The sequence below is a fragment of the Phallusia mammillata genome, chromosome 1 (assembly GCF_965637545.1).
Source record: "Phallusia mammillata chromosome 1, kaPhaMamm4.hap1.1, whole genome shotgun sequence".
In the NCBI taxonomy this organism is placed as follows: Eukaryota; Metazoa; Chordata; class Ascidiacea; order Phlebobranchia; family Ascidiidae; genus Phallusia; species Phallusia mammillata.
The window spans coordinates 33827577-33846741 of record NC_137252.1 but is presented as its reverse complement, the minus strand read 5'-3'; the positions used below and the strand labels follow the sequence as shown (position 1 = coordinate 33846741).

At 36.6% G+C, this 19165-nt stretch overlaps 1 protein-coding gene across 1 annotated transcript; it reads right to left on the bottom strand.

Annotated features, from left to right (window-relative positions):
- Window positions 1–24: 24 nt before the first annotated feature.
- Window positions 25–19151, bottom strand: LOC145214390 (chromosome transmission fidelity protein 18 homolog). Its single transcript, XM_080082901.1, has 22 exons — window positions 18986–19151; window positions 18517–18693; window positions 18233–18320; window positions 17655–17761; window positions 17367–17503; window positions 17140–17232; window positions 16464–16697; window positions 15845–16009; window positions 15190–15320; window positions 14766–14889; window positions 14290–14411; window positions 13899–13992; window positions 12656–12780; window positions 12263–12367; window positions 11320–11452; window positions 10497–10721; window positions 9701–9850; window positions 9213–9343; window positions 8079–8229; window positions 6994–7104; window positions 6870–6936; window positions 25–215 (listed from the first exon to the last, which is right to left on the bottom strand). Exons 1-22 carry the CDS (start codon window positions 19065–19067, stop codon window positions 94–96), a joined length of 2874 nt encoding a protein of 957 aa, XP_079939027.1. The 5' UTR covers window positions 19068–19151; the 3' UTR covers window positions 25–93.
- Between the last annotated feature and the right edge of the window lie 14 nt (window positions 19152–19165).

Below are 19165 nucleotides of genomic sequence, written 5' to 3'. Positions count from 1 at the left end.
AAGAATGCACACAAACTTTATACCTTCTATTTAGCATGTTGGGTTTATTGGACAGCAAATATATTCGAAAACAAACAATAGTCGAGTGTGACGTCACATAAGGTCTTTAACGTAGACAGTGCGACGTATGGCATTCGAGAATCCCTCGTTGTATTTGAACCAGAGGTCACTGTTGCCGATTCCTGGGTCGCGGATTTTCGCATGACGCGGTTTTTCTGCCAAAGAAAAGAAGATTTAAAATCAAATGGTTGCTGGTTTCAATCCCAAAGCGGGTGGAAGTATTACAAAGAGTTAATTTTATGTTTGGAGCCTGCAAATGGCTTGTATTGTTATCACAAAAAAAAGATGAAAATTGGCCAACTGGAGACCACATATGAATAGGTAAAAGATTTTATAAGGACATAAAATAAATCAGCGAATTTGCAGTTCGTTTAAAAAAACAAGTCTGTAAATAAATAAATAGAGTGTTACGTCATTTGTATCTGTGAGGTAACACTATATTAAACACAGTTGGCCAACAGGACACTTCCAATCCTTGCCCGGCCCAAGTTAAGTCGGTCAGGTACAATTGACGGTAAATGACACTGGTATTTTATTACACAAAGTTGTGCCTTGGCCGCGATCGATATTTTTGAGAGCAAGAATTTGGCCGAAAAATTTGCGCAATTTCGGCCTAAATAATCCCGAGTGTGAAGTTGACCCTAATCAAGCACGTTTTGTTTAAACAGAAGCCCGAACCCGACCCGACTGTGCCACACATACTGCGGACCATGTCACTGAAGCCACACAACATCATTAACATAAGTAAGAAGGGTAGGGCAACAAATACACGTGACTCGATGTGCTGTGTAAGCGGTTTGAAATTGAGTGATTCAGGTGTTATCGATGTAATCGGACACTAATCTATGTGAACTTAATAAACCCATCTGACATCTTGTAATGAATGATGATATGATAAGTAGATGTGATGGACGTAATACACACGTCAGTAGAATTGGCTGAATACTGGCAAGGGAATGTTGATTGGATTTACGGTTTGAATGACCATCATAGAGCAAGTATTTTCGACGTTGTAAGTCTTGAACATACGCAAGAGTTTGCAGACGAACCCGGTGTTGTCAACGACCAAATAAACAAAAACTGTTTCAACGCATAGAAATTACATCCTAAAATTACACATTTTCCTGTACATTATATCAAAACGATATCATTGCATCGTAATAATACGATATGGGAGTATGTCACATTGCGATAAAATTACCTGTGATAAAAATACACAAAAATACTTCAATTTGAAAAGAATCTATGTCTTCAATAGAAATCATAGCACACCAGGTCCATTGAAGGCGTAATACCGAACTAGCCGGTCACCAAGCATTCACCACCATATGGCAAGGCGTAGGCTAGAAAAATCTAGCCTGCGGTGGATTCGAACCCACGACAAAGGTCTTTCCTGGGACTCTTATATTTCTATATGAGTGTGCCGTGATCGCTGGTCTGCATCGACGCTTCAGTGCTGACCCCAGCGAATCATCTACGTCTTAACAGTTAAACTAAACAGTGCTGCTAAACCAGTATTTAAACTGCTTGAATATTATCACAATAGGGTAAAGGGTTCGTTGGAATCAAATTTAAGTATATTTTAGATTCGTTTTGGCTAGGCTCTAAAAACAATTTTGCGCGAGTTTCCATGCGTAAGATCGTGCATTCAAGGTTTGGAAAGGGCCAACTTTTGGGAGGTAATGTCCTACGTCAGTGGTTCTCAAACTTTTTTTGTTAGGACGCCTCTGGAAAAGTTTTTCTGGACTTGCGACGCCCCAGCAAATAAAGGTAATGAGTAAACTTATTATTAGAGTTTTGTTTATTCATACAACAACAAATAGCCACGAAACGGAACTATTCTGCGACGCCCTGGGAAAATTGAAACGACGCACCAGGGCGTCGCGACGCACAGTTTGAGAACTACTGTCCTACGTAAATTCTTTAATGATTATGTGGCAATTTCCTAGATGTCAATTTCGCAACTAAAACGCGTTTGAGTGCAAAATTAGTATTGATTGATATCAGCCTGTTAACCTCAGCGCGAGTATTAATCATATTTGATGTTTAAGCAACAAGATTTGGTAAATATGTAAAATTAAAAATGCAGTATTATGACTATTCGCCGACCAAACCGCAGAAAATCCCGTTTCGGTGACTAAAAAACATCGTTTTTTGGTGGAAACATCTGTTTTCGGGGATTTGAATCAACTTTGTGGGCTAAAGCCGGTTTGCTGCAACGAGAAACGTAAGATATTGGACCACAGTGTTTGTTTCAACATTAAACAAGACACGAACAAAGTGATTTAATCGCATTATCTTCAGGTGTTAAAAAAAGTGAATATCTATTCTAAAACGTAACTTTTCTGGAGGTGATTCCTAACTCGTTTCAGGCCATGTACCCAAATAATAAAATATCGTGGAACATTCCGTTTTTTAGTAATCATACACAACAAAGATTTTGGCTTAAAATAAGTTTCTTCAAAACAGAATTTCGAGTAATAAAAAATATTACTGCATATTCAATACATTTTATGCAACTATTTCCAGTTTATCCAAATATAGTATAGTGGACGTCCTGTGGACCACCCAAAAAGTCATCATGGACCACCAGTTGAGAACCGCTGGTGTATGCCATGGGTGGGTTGGTATTAGCCCAGGAGCGCCACAAGTGTCCAAAATCAAAATATTCATCATGTTATTACCAAATTGTTTACAACTTTAAGGAGTGCAATCAACGTTAGAAAAACGTTTATTGGAATGTCATATTTTAGTCCGTAATCCAATTGTTAAGAAAATTAAATACAGCACTAGATAAAAAAATAATGGAACACAATTGACCTACTTTGGATGTGAAAGTAATAACAAAAATTGAACTACTAATGGCCACGTTGGGTTTCAACTGTTCCGAGATTTTTACAGTAACCGAATCAGTTAGTCATGCATTTGTCAAAATGCGTGTGACCGGTTGGTTTGGTAATAAAACGTATAGTTAACCGCTTTTATTTTTTATAGATAAAATGTGGCTAAAAACGCAGAAAAAAACGCAAGAAAAGTAAAAATAAAATAAAAGACAATACACACCACACATATATACATGCACTGCTTTCTGTGTGATCTTATCTAAGTTACGTGCTTGCAAATGTTTTCGGCGCGTGAAAAACTACATGGAAGGACCACAGCGCTTACATTACAATGGCCATAGCGTACTTTGGTAGCTTTTGTGTATACCCAGACACAAGAAAAAATTGGTTCAGGACCACCCAACATAACCTAAGTTTTTTTTACTACAAAAATTAAATTGTGTCACGAATTGAACCATTTCATAACATTGTAAATTGGCATATTGGACTTGTCGAACTCAGATTTTAAGTTTCCAGAACAATCCAACGCAAGTGATCGATTTATTTTCACATTTATTGATCACGGGACTCCACACATTTAACCGAGTCACATGTCACAAAAATTGAGCATTGTTAAAAGCAAACGTTCCTACCTGTCATTGTTTGTATGGAGCGCTACGTCACAATACATACGCTGACACAGCAGATTTAAGAACAGCATAAACGTGACGCAGCATTTTTTGTGATATTTTTGTTCACCTAATTGATTTTTCGTTTGCGTTTATCAGAGAGTAACAGGTCATAGGAAACACAAGAATTCAAACTACATCAACTGACTTGTAATTTATTTTCTTTTTTGTTGTTTTAATCACAACTAAGATATCGAGAAAAAAAATTAATGGTGTTTTAGGCCTGAAACAACTAAGTTTAAACTGGTAATTTTATATCACTATAGTATTGGACCAGTGGTTCAACCGGTGGCCTACGATGACTTTTTGGAAGGTCCAACAAAAAACGCCTACTACATATGGTGATAAATTGAAAATAGCTGCATAGTATTCTATTGCTTTTTATTGCATCATGTTAGCTGTCAGTTATTTTATATCACTTCTTGAATTTCGTTTTTTTTAATATATTTCAAGCTTTATTTTGTATGTTTACTTTGTCCTTACTCTAAAATTCTAAATTGTAATTGCCCACACTTAGTTTGACTGGTGATCCATCGCCTGAAACCAGTTGTAGACCACAGCGTGTCAACGTAGGAGGTAAACTTCACCTTTGGGACGTTTATAAATACAGTTGGGCGGTGTAAACTTTACTCATACAATACATGCGATTATGTGTGTGGGCGAAAATATTAGTATTTTTAACACGTAAAATAGGCGGTAGGAAATTCCTGGGTTAGATTTTACTTAATTTCATAAAAACAGTATAACATGCGTCATGAAAAACGTAGAGAAACGGGCAAAATCATTCTCAGTTTAAAAAAACGTGCGCATAAGGTTTCACGCGACGTAAAACGATTGCGTTTTCAGTGACATTTTGCCCAAAATACCGCTGGATTTACGTTGGAACGAGATTAAATCTAAGAAAAAGTTGTCTAGCAGCACGTTATTAAACATACGCCCAACGTTTCAACCTTATTACCAGTGTTACCAACTCGTTTTACATCTGAGGGCAAATCATCAGTAGTTACTTTGATATTTTGCACACAGAACTGCCACTGGTTAAGCCCAGAAATAGTAGGACTCATGTACACACATATGCACGTGCGTCTATTTTAGTCGAAACTAAGTGGGATGGTAATTTTCGTCCAATCAAAGCCCTTTGAACTATTGCTAATGCAAACAAATAAAAGTTGGTAATAAAATGTCCAAATTAGATTTACAAAAATATAAAAGTATTCAATTCCAGAAATGGAAGAAATATTTTTTGGTAGAAGACATGAAATCCAAATTCAGTTCAATGATATGTTACAATAATTACATAAAACCCAAACCGTTTTATTCAAATGAGGAGTAACAAATTATTTTATTTGGACTAAATCCTGATATCCTGAGCAATTTATCATGTAATACATAGTAGATATATATTTGTTAGAAGTTTCACCTGATTTACCGTTTTGATAAAAATATAAATTTAAACCCAGCTCAAACTAATACGTCTACAAAGTCGTTATAATCCCAACACAAGCGACAGTGACAAGATGAAAGATGAAAAAAAAGTTCAGAATTCGGCGAAATTCAACTGTGCGAAAATGTCCACCTCTCTCACACTCCGAGTGTAAACAATCGGTTGATCACGATTATTGACGGGTTAGATCAGATTATCGCGATATCACATGACCTTGTACCTATGACGTAACGCTTTTCATCGGAAAGCCCAATCCCATTAACTTGACCTCTGTCATTTGACGTTCGGTTTTAAACAAAGCTCTTTCGCTGGTCACACAGTAAAACAGCGTAAGACTGATCGGAAGAATTGACGTTTTGGTAACAAATCTTTTGGACGCTATTTTTAAACCAATGAGCTGATTTTGACCAAACAAATAATAAATTGAAACTTGGTGGCTTAACAAATAACTTATTTCAAAGAGCTTTAGATTGTGTCTCATCAATTTAATAATAATAAAATAAAAAATTGGCTGTTTTGCCATTTTTAAATCGTAGTGACCAAACCATCAGACGCTGTGCCATTTGGCAAATTTGTTACTAGTTTATCTACTTTTCAAGACCCAACTTATGCAATTATAGCTGTAACACGTTTTGACAATATTGCCCAAAGTGAAATAATAAAAACAACACTAATGTAAAAATAAGGACAGTTTAAAACCGCATGGGCAGTCTTTTGCACTATTTCACACACTTCAACAACGCATCACAAAATTCCTTACAAGCTTCACTTAATTTTAACATACACCCTACCGCACCCAGCCATAAAGGTCACGAAAGTAACAGGAAAAAATGGTAAGCGCAGCTTCACTGGGATCTAATCCTACCTTTTACACAAGGTATTAGCCGATTACACCAACCGGTGTCAACACAGCAACGCCCTGACAATGGAAACCAAGCCTCGGATACAAGACATGCAGAACAAGTCGGAAAACACGGTTACACTGTAATGTGAATTAGATAGGCAAGCCACCAGGTATTCCCTAAGTCCTGATATAAAGTTGGATTACCAACAAGCCGCGCCTGTTGTTTTTTCTAACAAGGTGATACGATTAAGCGCATTAAATGGAGCTTGGTATTTTGCCCGGCTGTCATTCTCGCCTCTGATAGACAGGCCCTCATATCACAGTCACACCCACTTGAAAGCACTGTGACGCGGACACATGCACTTGTTGCGTCATAAAGGAAGATTGTCAGCTAGAACGTGGGGAACAATGGACACTAACACCTGCTTAAAAATATCTCAAGATCCACGTGAGAGCATGTGTTAGGAAATAAATCGCACGAATCGGGCGTTGGACGATATTAACCCCGCAAAACGATAATTATCGTTACGCGGTGATGGCACGGTGGTATCGGTTTAGCGGGGATCCGAACACCACAAGCAGACAAATGGTGGGATGGTTCGTAAGTTCGAGTTTTTTGACAAACAAAGCTGAAAAATTGAAGTGAGCGCTTTTACATTCATTGCATGCCACTGAAAGGTGAGGTGACATAGTGAATGCCGTAATTACTACTTGGTTTGAGGATTAAAAGACAACTTGACATATTTCAATTGTGCTGCCACCTTGAACTTTGAAAGAAATCCGACGTCAACAGACGATAGTGAAACGACACATAGGTAACTTATGGACACTGCCTTTTTGTAAAACAACGGCTGATGACAAACTAAGGCATTAAGGTAAACATGTATCCTTCAAATAAATAGTTTATAAATAAAACACCCGTACTCCACGTCATACTGGCTTAAAAAACAATTTTAACAAATTTTGTAGGGTTCGAAAGTATGCACAAAAAATCGTTTCCAAAATCTCACCTTGTTCATTTCCATCCACATCAAATCGTTTAATTTTCGTGAATCGACTGAAGAAGTCCACAACCGGCTAAAAAAATCGAACAATTTAGTTGCAGGGCTAAAAATGAGCAATCCTGTCACCCACCTTTTCCGCAGGGAGGCTGATTTGGTTGATGGAAGTTTCCAGTCTTTGTAAGTGACTTGGAACTTTTTGTTTCGAGCTCTGCGTTGTCACGACCGTTTCAACTTTTGAATCCTGTAATATGGAAAAGACTGAGATGAATTATTATTTGTTTTGTATATATTTCTAAAGTTTTGTATAATTAAGGTTAAATGAACACATTCATTACTGGGATCAACCCCGAAGCTTTAATGCAGATCACGGCACACTCATGTATAAATCACACTACGCCAGGCCTATTGAAGGTGTTATACCCAGGGTTGCCATCGACTTAAAACCAAAAACAAGGACAGCCGAAAAATTAATTTTTTTTGCGAAACGAAACAAACGTTTTTGAACAAATCTTTGCTTTTATACAAGCCATGACATAATATTTGCAATATTTTGGCCGGGAACAATCTGTTCTAGCAACTGGTTGTTCGTGGAAAATACTTCGTGCATCTTACAACAGGCCGGGTCTAGGTTTGCTTTTCCCTGTAGCAGGGATTTGACTACAGTAATTGTTGAAAATAAGACAAAATAAGGACTACAGTCAACAATAAGGACATTTCTTAGAAATAAGGACAATAAAGTTTTCTAAGACACACCCCTTCAAAATAAGGACAAATCTTAGAAATAAGGACGGTATGGCCACCCTGGTTATGCCGAATCAGCCGGTCTCCCAAGCATTCCTATATGACAAGGTGTAGTTTAGAAAAATCTAGCCTTTGGTGGGATTCGAACCCATGACAAGAGCCTTTACGGGACTCGCGCTCTATCAACTGAGATATATAGACTCAGTGGAGAACCTGCCCAAAGGCGAATCACAAGCACAGTTGCCCGCCTTGTATGCTGCACATGTCAGCTTCGTAGAAGGGGATCGCCAGTTCGACCGTAACTGTTTAGATGAACATAAATTCGTAACTGGGATCAGCCCTGAAGCGTCTATGCAGATCGGCGATCACGACACATTTGAACATAATAAGTATAGTATGCAAGTCCTATCGAGAGCGTTATACCAAATCAGTAATATTGTTAGAATCCCGCTCAAGTTTTCAACACACAAATACCTTTTGTTCGACTTTTCCTGTCATCATACTCTCACTCCTCCTCATTCTCTCACTCTCAACCTCCTTGGAGATAATTTGCTTGAGTGCGTACGAAAGTTGACGTCTAGCGCCCCCCGACGGATGATGGAACGCGCACACTTCTGCCATATTCCTGCAAAACCACAATATCTGCACTCAGAGAACTGTTAACTGAAGAAGTTGTCGTTTTACCAATAATTTATAACAGGATAGTACAACCTTTCACTCAACTGCCCACATTTACTAAATTTTGAATGTACAGTGAACCACGGTTAAATCAGACTTATAACCAGGGTTGCCATCGACTTGAAACCGAAAATAAGGACAACCGAAAAATTAAATTTTTATGCGAAACGAAACAAGCGTTTTTGAACAAATCTTTGCATTTATACAAGCCATGATATATTATTTGCAATATTTTGAGAAGAAACAATCTGTTCCAACAACTGGTTGTTCATAGAAAATACTAAGTGCATCTCACAACAGGCCGGGTCTAGGTTCACTTCTACTTGTAGCAGGGATTTGACTACAGTAATTGTTGAAAATAAGACAAAATAAGGACTAACAGTCAAAAATAAGGACATTTCTTAGAAATAAGGACAATGAACTTTTCTAAGACACAGCCCTTCAAAATAAGGACAAATCTTAGAAATAAGGACGGTATGGCAACCCTGCCTATAACATTAAGCCAAAACAATATTCCAAATTAGGCGTTGATCTGGTTTATTTGATGTCGATTAGTTAAAGCCCATCACATTGCAAACCATATCTACCATCCGGATTAACCGAATCTGTTTTAACTTTTAACTTAGGTTAACTGTATATGTTATTAGTTATAAACACGACTAAGTTAAATACCACCACATAATTTTACGCGCCAATGTTGACATTAATTGTCACCCTCAGTACACCTTACCATACAGCTTTTCGACTGGTTTTACCCCCCAAAAGTATTAAGAAACTCAATTAGTGTAAAATAATTAAAAACCTTCGGCATATTATAGCACCCTTTGACTTTTATAATGTTAGTCTTGTATGTTTAGCGGCGCACATTTTGGTAATCACTGGGTTAAACCTTAAACTTTTCGCAACTTTTAACACTTGTTTTCAACTCACGGTTCCAGCACATATTTGTATTGACCCTCTGCATCTTTCTCCTGTCTGTAAGTGAGGTTGTACGCAAGCATGGAGTGAACGAGGTCGGCAAGTTGTTTCTTCTCATTGCTGCTGTAAAGTTGCATGTTGACCTGCGTCAAAACAATGCTGCCATTGAACCAACACTTGTGCTGACAAAAATCGAAGCTAAAATGCATAAGAAAGACTACAGCTCTTAACAAAAGACAAAGTATATGACAGAAATAGCTTAAGTGTTGTTAAATTGAATGATTACCAACATACAACGTCAGTAAATAGGTTTTGCTTAATTTTGGATAATAAGCCTAATATTAATGTACTTTTAGCTAGGCATAGTAGGTGATGTAGCAGTTCGGTTGGGTTAAGGGATCTTTTTGATCACCCAACATAAAAAGTTGTATTGACGAGCAGTACAGAGATAAGTTTCAGCTGTTCGATAAATCCAGAAATTAATTGCTACCGCCACCTACCGGTCGCAGTGATGGCGTCATAATAGCCAGTAGGTGGGGCACAAGATCCTGTATAGCAACAGTAGGTGGAGTGTAGCATCGTGAATTGGGAAGCATTTCTTGGTAAAGGCAAGTTAAAAGGTTTTCACTCTTTTGTTGCTTTTGTCGATTCTGCATAAAAAATCAGAAAATATGTTTCAACTTTAAGATCAAAACGTGGACAGCTGTTCATTAACATTGCCTCTAAATGGTTAGTGAACTTATTTTGGGTTGTTACATTTTAACAAATCAAACACTTTTGTACTTAGAGCATTTTTATCAGCATTCGATCGCTTTTGCCAGTACTGTGTGCCTATACAGCGGTTTATTCACATTTGCTCACACACTGTGTTGCCAAAACATGAGTACTCGGTACCGAGCATTGCTGTTTTTGATGCTACGTGCTCGGCCAAGCAGTTGCACAAACTGACCCGGGCATTAATATCCCATATTCATGCCCTGCTTACATATCAATCTAGTGTTCGAAAGGGTTTACATTTTTACAAGAACAAAAATGACTGTTTTTTAATGCGTTAGATTAGATGGTGGAAAACGCATATTTCTGGGGCCTGTACAGCTGAATACACCGCTGGTGACATAAGGGACCTTGGAAAGCTACAAAACTATCGTGGAACTGGGAATGTTCGTGACGGTCACAATGCACCGAGCGTGCTCGGCCGAGCCTCGAGAATTTACGTGAGATGCTCGGTGCTTGACCAAACAGAACATTTGCAGTTTCGGCCCATCCCTACTGGCAACGACATAAAATCTCATTTACCTCGTTAGCAGTTTGTGGGAATTGTATCTTGGGAGGAGAGATGCAGGAGAAAAGAAGATGAAATAGGACAAAAATGTAGGGAGTGAATCTCATGAGGACCCACTCCTGGTGAAGAGCCACCTCTTTATTGATGTGGTCGTACAACAGCATCCACTCATAAGCCTTGTTCACTGACGTCATGCCAATGTCTTTGAATTTCATCATGAGAAAGTTTTCATGCACTCCCTGTGAAAGGTAACCATGGCAACAGTTAGATAGAATGCAACAAAGTATTTGTAAAAACAAATGTGGTAAGGTACAAATTAAGTAATAGCTTGCTTCTTTGCATTAACACAGACAAATCTGGTTGATCTCGTGTTAAATTTGCCAAGTGTGTTCTACGTTAATAGGTGACTACCAAAACTTATTTTAAACAAATTATGTGTGAGATTCTACACCCTTATGCAATTAAGTGGAATGTACCATTACCAAGTATGCAACTATGTGGATTCGCCAAGCTTGTTTTATGCATATAGTGTTTTTTTAAACAAATCATAAACATCAATTTCCCCATCCCCATGCAATTAAATGGAATATGCCATTAACCTTTATGTAGTTGTGTGGATTTGTTTGAATTATAATAATACCCCAAAAGAATAGCAAAAAAATATCATAAATGTTGCACAATTTGAGTGTTACAAATTAAGTCAAACACGACTTTTTTCATAAATTGAATCACATAAACCTGGCTATACTAGCCTTGTATCAAGCTGCACTGGTGAAGCCCTTTGGGATTTTATATTGCCAAATATGTTTTCAACTGGGAAATCTGTTAAGTTTTTACCTGCAGTGTTTTTTCATATTCCCCGTTTGCCATAACAACGTCCAGGATGTGATAGAAGCGAGCCGAGAATTGCGACACTTTTTGACCGTCCATCACACCTTGCTGCACCGCTTGTGAATCACGATCCATTTTTCTAAAACAAAAAACAATTTTGGAGCACAGGGCATGGCAAACTTTTCCATGTTTTAAATCAGGCATCATTTTGCTGATACCATCAGCGGAACCACATCACTGCAATCAATCAACACACAATAATTGAAAAGTTGTAACACATTTGCATGCAAAACAATTGATGTTGTTTATTGCAGACTAACCCACAATAAATTAACAAGTATTTAGTGCATGCCAATTTATTAAAATTCACAAGTCGCTAGGACAGTGGTTTAGTAAAAGACAAAGGGATGCTAAATCTAGTGTAGATAGTAGTCAATAGTGATGGGACGATACCAGGTTTTGAAGCGAGTACTGATACCAAGTACGAGTACCACATGTATATACCTTTGATACCGAGTACTTAAGTGTAGTGTTGTACTTAGTTGTATATCACTGGCTAATTTATCTGGCATGGTCGGGGTACAGGTGTAAACACACACATGCAGAAAAATGTAGCGAAAAAAATATATGTAACCTGGCGGAACTTTTTCCCGATTTTGTGCTATCCGAAGCAAATATTGGCCAAAAATTGCCCGTATTCTTATGGTGTAAATCGGCCTTCGGTACTCGAACGTTGGTATCGAAAACTGAGACAAAATATTTCGATACCGAGTACGAGTATCGATACCACTGAAATCGTTCGATACCATCGATACCGAGTACCGAGTATTGGGTACTCGTCCCATCAGGCACCTGCATTGCTTCTAGTGCACAGACTACATAAACTATGGTTTCTGCACAGTCCATAATGCACCAAAGTGATTGGCAATAATGCAGAAATATTAAAAACCTTTTGTTCTTTGGAAGTTGAAATATCTCATTCCATGTGTAAAATATAGATTTGTGTTGATCCTTTTGTCCGATCGATAAGTCCTTGACTATTTCAACATTTAATCTAAACAAAAAGAATAAAATTTCATTTAGTGTTGGTTGACACAACATGAAACAAAATCACAACATTTTTTTTGGTGGCTTTTTTATAATCATAAAACTTAAAGCGAATATGAAAAAGAAAATGGTATGTGTAGATTATTCTAGCCTACGCCTTGCCATATGGTGGTGAATGTTTGGTGACTGGCTGATTCGGTATAGCGCCTTCAATGGGCCTGGCGTACTGTGATTGGTATGTAGTATGTTTGTTTTTAACATATCTTTTTCAACTAAAACAAAAACCTTTATTTACTTTGTGGTTCCCTTTGATCTGACGAACTGCAATGTATTGATGCAAGCCCTGATGTCGTTTCCCGATTTCTCACACAAAGCAAGAAGGCTCGATAAATCACATTCCAATGACTGATGTCGACATAACTGAAATTTTCATGAATATATCTTCTTTTACTGTGACATACTGATGATGTTTAAAAAGCGAAGTGCATTTGTTGTCATGAAAACAAAACAATACAGTGACCGATTTATTGGTTTTCACACTAAAATTTCCTAAAAAAAAATTGTTTAGTTTTCATCAGTAAAAAATTACCAAACAAAAAACACAATGCTATGTATAAATAAGAAAAATGCAAAGATTTGTAAGCAGTTCAAACGTAACAGTACATTTACTAAGCTAATCAAACAAAAAGTATAAGTGCAGTAACATTAAACTTTTTACTGACAAACTTTCGGTCCTATCTATTGTGTTTACATTACTTGTACATTAGTGGTTCCCAATCTTTTACGGATCGCGTACCACCTGACAACTTTTTCTTAACCCTGTTTGAATGTATAAACCAAGAAATAGGCCCATTTTCTCAACCTGGCTAGCATATTTAGCAATTTCAAAAGAATGTCCAAAACATGAGTTTCGCCCAAACCAGGACTGATCAGTTTTGTCAGTTGAGTTGCAATTTTATGTCGGATCTAAATTAGATATTAGGATTAAATTCAGTAATGGGTAGGGATGGGCCGAGCCGAGCCAGAACCCGAGTACTCAGTACCGAGCATCGCTGTTTTTGATGCTCGGTGCTCGGCCGAGCAGTTGCACAAACTGACCCGAGCGTTAAATTTGCATATTCATACCCTGCTAACATATGTAGCTAGTGTTCTAAAGGCATGTTTATGAACAAAAACGAATGATTTTTCAAATGTATTAGATGGTGGAAAACGCGCACTTCATGGGCATGTACAGCTTAATAAAACACCGCCGGTGACGTAAGAGACCTAGTAGAGCTAAAACGTAGAAAGGGGGCTTTTGTGATGTCATAATGTACATTAAAGTGAGATGCTCGGTGTTCGACCAAACAGAACATTTGCAGTTTTGGCACATCCCTAGTAATGGGTATATCACAGAAATCTACTCGCGTACCACCTAAAAAGTTCTGATGTACCACTAGTGTTTGAGAACCACTGTTGTACATGTACATGTATTTTTTAAAGCTTTGAGGTTAGTTGTTATCTTTTATGTAGTGTAATTAATTATATCTCTAATTTACCTGTCGTAATCTAGATGCCAGCCTTGCTGTGGTTGTCTGTGGAAACTGAAGAAGATAACTTTGTTGCCTCAGTTGTCGCAATGACGGAACGTACCTGAACATTGAACAGAAATGAACAATAAAAATATACCTAAAGGACAAACACAGGACGGAACATACTTTAACAGTTTGATAAAAAAATATCTTTAGGTGCATACATACCGATAATAAAACAAAGCAGTTTTGTACGAACAATAAAAAAATGTTATGACATAAAGCATGTATGTTTAGTGCCGTTTAGGCATTTTAAATATAATTCTGGTATTTCTAAATTCGTTTTCTAGACTTTATGATGTTAGTTAAGATATTAGTACTTCACAGTCAGTATACACACTAAGAACATTTCACTTACAAGTCATTACAGATGCAGATAATCGGCCGCTGTAGAAAGTTACGAGTTTCTTTCTTCTTTTTCTTCTTCGGTTCTTGTTTCTTGGTTTGGGCGATCGCATTCAATAAAACATTGATTGCTGCCTGGAAGTTAAAAACAGCAGTGTTATCAGTTCTTCAATAACACTAAAATGCTTACTTAAATCTTTCCCCAAAAAACAGTATTATTTAGTTAGTAGTTTATGCCTTTCTAGAGTTCTATAGGTAGTTTAATTAATCTGCTGAGATTTAAAATTTTGTAAAGGGATTTATTCAGACCTACACAAAAATATAATAGAGATAGATTTCTTTTTTATTTTCAAATTGTCCTTTTCTATTTTATTCGTAGCATAACTTTAATCCATACTGAGCATTTACATCAAATTAATGGGCATGCATTAAATGGTGCATTAATGTCAAACTTTTTTATATGAAGCAAACTTGTCAAATGGTATTCACTTGTGGAGCTCCATCTATTTCATCAATAATCAGGCAATTTGGTCTTTGGTCAGTTCCAAGTACAGACTTCATTTGAGTCGTTTCTTCAAGTTTTTTCTTGAATGTTTCTGCACTTCTGTCATCACTGCAAAAACATGTTAATTGAGTTTAAGTAATTTTGCATCTACTATAGTTTTTTCTATATGTTAATGTTCGTTACTCAAAAGGTTTATGTGTCACAGAGCTTTATGTTAAAGTTTGTTTCAAAAAATGACCAATTTTTTGGGGGGTAAATAATTGTATTTGCATACATTAAAGACTTTCTACTTGTAACATACTATAATATTACCTACAAATTTTCGACATGAAAACAGTAAAAAAAATTTGTTTGCCAAATATATTTTGCAAGATTTACCTTAGTCAATAAGAAACAACTTTATTCTACCTGGCATTCATTTCCACAACATGATATCCAGCATGTCTCGCAATGATGTGAGCCAGAGTTGTTTTGCCGAGTCCAGGAGCTCCACATAATAATGAAATCTTGAAGTGAGGTCGATTGAACTCATCCAATTCCTTAAAAAGTAAATGGATATTTAATAAATATGTGATATAATGTTTTATATGGCTGAGAAATAGCAAAGGTTGACATAGATATTAACAGCTGTAAACGTAAAGTTTTTTAAAATACCGGGGATGCGACTTGTAATCATCGGTGCTTATACCTATACGTAAAATTATAAAAGTGAAGGCAATTACACAGCCTGCTCTGTATTGTTAAGTTGTGGTGCTTAAACTAAGGTTACCTTCAATTAAGTTTAAGTCGTCATAGTGCTTTGCAAACGAACAATAAACACGGCTTTAACAACATCTAAAAGTGGCTATAAACAGTTAAACACCTTGCATTTTTTAATGTTTATGCAAAAAAATCCTCGAATTCCAGGCCAGTGTTAACAGCCTTACATCAAAGTCCACACAACTCTGAATATTTAGGCACGTGTGTAAAAACAAATAGGTAGTAGTGTATTTTAAACAGAGGTTAGGCACAATCAATATCTTTGAGAGGAATTTTAGAGTTCAGCATTGAAAGAAGTTCATACCTCTTCTTGTTCATCTGTTTTAAACTTGCCAAACTTCTTCTTAAACTTCTCCTGGGGTTGTTTTGGTTGATTTTCCTTGCCCTGACTTTTCTTTGGTTGGATTGGTCGACCAAAAACAACATGGTCCCACAGTTTGAGCCATTTCAACAAAGAACGATTCACACCCTGCAAAAAATGACAGTTTTTTCACAAGACAGATACTTAATACAACAGCTTTGTTGACAAAAGGTTGTAGATCACAATCCTGTGTGATTTGTTTCTGGTTTTCCAATCAAAAACCGTAAGGACTATTTCCCCAATCGACTGAAACAATGAACCTATGACTGACAAACCAAAAAGATCGACTTTGACATTACAAAACAAAAAAATATTAAAAAATTGATAATACCCTGCAAAATGTCAAATTACCGTTAAGAGATAATTGCCACGCGTTAAGAACAACTGTTTTGATTAGTAAAGTTTTTGAAACTGCAAAAAGTGCAATTTTACATGTAACAATTAAAAACATACTTTTTGTTTGTTATTTACTGCAAGGATTTTATATTATTCTGTAAACGGTAGTAAACCCCTTAAGAAAAATGATAAAGTCATATCTTAACTTAAAACAATCTCTTTTTACCTCATCACTTAACAAATGTGTGTAGTGGGTCGGAGCAAACTTGTTCACCCACAAACCGTCGTTTGAATTTTCTTCTCCACTATAAATTCCCTCGTCTTCGAGGTTTTCCGAGTCCATTGTCATCGTACTCTCCGATAAAACCTGATTCATCAAAGTGTTGTCACTAAGACCAAGTGTCTCCCTCCGAACTTCTTCTGTGATTCGCTGAGTTTCGAGAAGCCGTTCTTGCTGTTTCTAATAAAGATAGAAAAAAGATTGCAAAAATGCTCTTCAGACTTCAATGAATTAGCTCTCAATGTTACAAAACAAGTTTAGCCAAATAGGGCTGGGTTAATTCAAGCCTTGTAAAAAGTACATTGTAGATTTGAAACTGGCATCTGAGAGCTAAGAGTAGTGGCAGTGCATATTAGTGCAAGTTTACTGGTTGAAGAGACAAAGCTACACACATCAAAAAGCATTGGGCTAAAAAAAATCCTGGAAACTTGCAACTTTATCAACAACAAAAATGCCAGATTTTATTGCAGGAATATTTACAATTACTGTTGTGAAATGACTGCTGAAGATCACAACAGCATTTTTCAAAAAAGTCTCCAATATGTATTTACTATACATACACTGTCTGGAACTTCCTGTTTTAATACGTGATTTTTTCTTATTTTAAGAGATTCGCACTCACCTTCTCATAAATACTCTGCCTCAGTTCAGGAAGAGTTTGTGGCAACAATTGTAAAGATCTCGAACCAGTGATCAGTTCATTCGAGTTCAAAACCTGATACATAACAATGCACATGCAATTACCCAGAATGGTATGTACAAAAAAAATTCATTAAATATCTAAGTTAAAGCAAAACTATTAGCAACATATTCATAAAACATAATAGTCGCAATTCTTTTTTTGCTTACTGAGGTAAGTTTTTCATGTGATCGCATGCGCATGTAGACTCGCTGTCCATCGGATGATGTGGCCGAAACAAAATCACTATGAACTGGTGGACAGACAAGAACCTTTGTAAGCTGGAATGTCTTCTGAGCAGTTGTTTCTACAAAAACCAAACAACAAAACTTTGTAAATCTTACAGTTCAGTGACCGTGCGAAAATTTATAGTAGTGAAGTTTTGTAAGTTGTTTGGCAAAGTTTGTGTTTTTTATTGTTGTATGATGTCACTAATAATTGAAGTGACCCATACTGACCAGTAGGAATAAATTCGGGCACAGAATGTTTGTTTTCTCTGTGTCGCAAAATCTTTTCTATCATTTGTGGTGTGCTCAGACAGTTCTTGTCTCTTAGTTCCTTTTGTCTGAAAAATGGAAATATACCTGCTTTACTCTGCTATAGACCAAAATTTTAAACCTGAAACAAAGCATTTTTTTCAAATCATGTAAGTGCAGCATAAACCACCAGTTGCTCTTAAGTACCAGAGTTGCAGAGTAGCATGAAGGGTGGAATATGGACTTGTCACAAGCAAATATAACATTTGTAAGGACACTGGATATTGGACAGTAGAAGTCAAAAAAATCTGATTTCTTCTAAAACTTCCAAACCTGCAACCCTTTTTGGTAAGTATTTAGGTCAGTATTCTGTTACTGAAACAATCAGTTTTATACAAGCCCACAGAATAGGTGAGGCAAGGATTTTTATCATTTTACTCCCAACAAACTGGAGTGTAGTTGGATAGATACACTAGCCAATACGCCCCATGTCTCTTCACCAGCTGCTACGATGAGACTTGAAACAGTGTGCAATGTCTGCAGCTTATTATTCATTTTACCTTTCTATTTCCAGGTCTCTGTCAATATCCAGGGTGGTAGGCATGCTAGGTTTTCGTTGTTCCAAACGTGGCCGCTTTCTTTTGGGGGCTAAAAAAATATATTTACATTGTTTATTAAAACTAAATAAAATATGAACAGATCCAGCCATTTGGATATGACAGAAAAAACTTTTCAGAGGGATACAATACCCCATATGTCACTAAACTGCTGTAACAATATTATTTAAATTTTAAGTAAAAAGTGCTTGCAGGTGGATAAATTCTTGCAGCTGGAATTAACTTACACAAAGGAATGCATTCCTCATCAATTACTAAATCAGAATCAAAATCATCTTTAGCAGGGGAAAATAATTTTCTTCGTTTGTTGTTAGCATCTGTACAATCTGCATCAACCTCTGTAATGTTGTTGATTTCGGGTTCTGGAATTTCTACATTGCTGGCTTTTTCAGACTGCACAATCGCTGTGTAAAATAACAAATACAATTGATTGTCCACAAAAAAATTAGCATTAAAAATAGGAAGAAATTTACAAGTGATATAACAGTTTCCCCAAGACTGGTGAAATCTCAATTCTCAAACTGCAGCAAAATTATTAGCTTTAAAACCAATGTAGTTAAGCACACAAAAAACTTGACACATCTGAATTTCTGTAAACAAAATGTCCTGTATACATATTTTTCAGAGCATTGCTTAGGTTTTTACTGTCAATGTTATTTATATTATCATAATCTTTTGAAAAGCATGCATAAATACCTTCTAGTTCATCCAATGCATCAAGATCATCAGCATACTGGGACTCGTAATAAGCTAACTCGTCAAAACCGTCGTCAGCCATAAATAAAGGTGTTTAAATTTTAACTTTTATTGAAAAAGATGTTTCTTTTTTAGCTATGGGGTAATAAAATACCTTTGTATTTTGTAACTTTTTACAAC

Coding starts and splice junctions, on each gene's coding strand:
- LOC145214390 (XM_080082901.1), bottom strand. CDS start 19,067: ATGGCTGACGACGGTTTTGACGAGTTAGCTTATTACGAGTCCCAGTAT. Junction 16,010..16,463: donor CACATTTGTTAAGTGATGAG/GTAAAAAGAGAT, acceptor CATTTTTTGCAG/GGTGTGAATCGTTCTTTGTT. Junction 12,368..12,655: donor AGATCAAAGGGAACCACAAA/GTAAATAAAGGT, acceptor CTTTTTGTTTAG/ATTAAATGTTGAAATAGTCA.